The following is a 1,915-nucleotide window of genomic DNA, read 5'->3' as shown; positions in this document are numbered from 1 at the left end:
TGCATGTATCTTTCTTATTCTTGCGGTCCCCCCTTAAGCAAAGAGATTGTGATACTTGTCAAAGTAGAGTACGTTATTCCGGTGAGAACGAGTAGGAGCATGCCGTATCACCTGCGCCTCACCAACATAAGCACAGCGTTGGGGAGCAGTGCGGGTATATACCTGCTCGCGTATATCTAAATACATCTGTCATCACATCTGTGTTCCCACCATGCAATTCCCCTGAAGGAAGAAATAACGCGATTTTCTTCATCGCAATTTGTTCGTCTTTGCAGACCTTCTTCGTTTGCCTCTCGGTGGCGGCTGCTTCGGCCGGCGTCACCGGAGTCTACGGCGGCTTCGGAGGATACGGAGGACTCGGAGGATACGGCTACGGCCACGGCTATGGCGCCGCAGTCGCTGCCGCACCCGTTGTCGCCAAGGCGGCTGCCGTTGACTTCGTTGTGAGTATACACTTCTCCACCTGCGTGCCTACTTGCAACACACCTGAGATATAATTGGTGGGCTGCGAGCGGAAAACTTATTCCCCGTTTTTTTTTATGTTTGCATTCTCAGGTCCTTTTTTTCTCGCATTGTAACTCAGAATGAAAAAAAGTTAAAAATTTGAGAATATTGTGGATGAGGACGAACGCAGAATAGAAATATTTTGTACAGTGTAACTGTAGAAGAGTATCTAATTTGCGAACCAGGCATACGTGCATCATAAGAGCGTCATCGCTACATTCATCCCCTGCAGTGCGTAACCGTGGCTTAAACGCTATACCACTTCCAACAAACAGCGGTTTTTGGTACTGCCAGGGAGGCGTGTGTTTATTGATCACTTCCGTTTGTACGAAAAAAAAACATAATTATGAAAATATTTATTCCTTTCCTGTCTATTTTCTTCGGTCAACGCCTTCGATTGCCTTCAGTTTGTGCGCATGGTTCCTTTTCTCTTTCGCCAATTACGCAAACAGCCGTGGGCTGATTACTCAATCTCGTGTTTGAAAGCAAGAAAAGGCTATATCTTGTCTCCCCATCCGACCACCCGCAGGCGCCCCAGGCGAGCAAGTTCGGCTACCTGACGGTCGACGGCTACGGCAACACCCAGTCCCGGAACGAGGTGTCGGACGCCCACAACCGTCGCGTCGGTTCCTACAGTTACAGGGATGCCCATGGCCTCACCCGTAAGGTCAGCTACGTGGCCGACGCTCACGGCTTCCGCGCCGTGGTCAGCACCAACGAGCCCGGCACGGCCGCCTCCAAGCCCGCGGCCGCCGCCTTCCACACGCCCGCCCTGAAGGGCGCCCCCGCCGTCGTCGCAGCCGCCCCCGTCGCCGCTGTGGCCGCTGTGCCCGCTGTCGCCAAGGTGGCGGCCGTCGCTGCACCCGTCGTCGCCTACGGCGGCTACGGAGGATACGGAGGATACGGAGGCCACGGAGGCTACGGAGGCTACGGAGGCCTCGGCCATTTCGGTGGCTTCGGACATCTCGGCGGTTACGGCCACTTTGGAGGACACGGCTTCGGCGGCTACGGCCACTTCGGCGGATACCACTAAGCGGGCTGCCTAGTGACGTACCATGGATACCGTATTAAGATGAAGTCCGGCGCACTGGAATAATAGAGAGTTATAGCAGAGCGGAGAACCGGTCCCGGTAAGGTACCCGGTACTCTTGCGGATGCGCACAACCAGTAGCGCCGGTCACTTACCGGGTACCGTACCGGAACCGGTTCTCCGCTCTGCTGTAACTCTCTAATAAGGGATGCTATTAGCAATCGAAATTCACCGCTGGTTCCCAAAAGGTTCGCAAAGAACGATAACGCACACCTATATGGCAACGCAGGGGACATCGTTTTAAAATAGTTAGAGCGAAAACGCACAACGACAATGGTAGAGTATCACAGGGAAGCTCGCCCTGTCGTCCTCTTCCTTGCC

General features: G+C 54.0%; 1 protein-coding gene across 1 annotated transcript; it reads left to right on the top strand.

The window, feature by feature from the left end:
- Positions 1-618: 618 nt before the first annotated feature.
- On the top strand, positions 619-1,572 carry LOC144168522 (uncharacterized). The gene is made up of 2 exons (XM_077697488.1): positions 619-630; positions 1,034-1,572. Exons 1-2 carry the CDS (start codon positions 619-621, stop codon positions 1,535-1,537), a joined length of 516 nt encoding a protein of 171 aa, XP_077553614.1. The 3' UTR covers positions 1,538-1,572.
- The last annotated feature ends 343 nt before the right edge of the window (positions 1,573-1,915 follow it).

The sequence above is a fragment of the Haemaphysalis longicornis genome, unplaced genomic scaffold (genome assembly GCF_048455015.1).
Source record: "Haemaphysalis longicornis isolate Haplotype H1 unplaced genomic scaffold, Haemaphysalis longicornis Haplotype H1 scaffold_2, whole genome shotgun sequence".
Lineage (NCBI taxonomy): Eukaryota > Metazoa > Arthropoda > Arachnida > Ixodida > Ixodidae > Haemaphysalis > Haemaphysalis longicornis.
The sequence above is the reverse complement of the archived record's forward strand: the minus strand, read 5'-3'. Positions and strand labels throughout refer to the sequence as shown.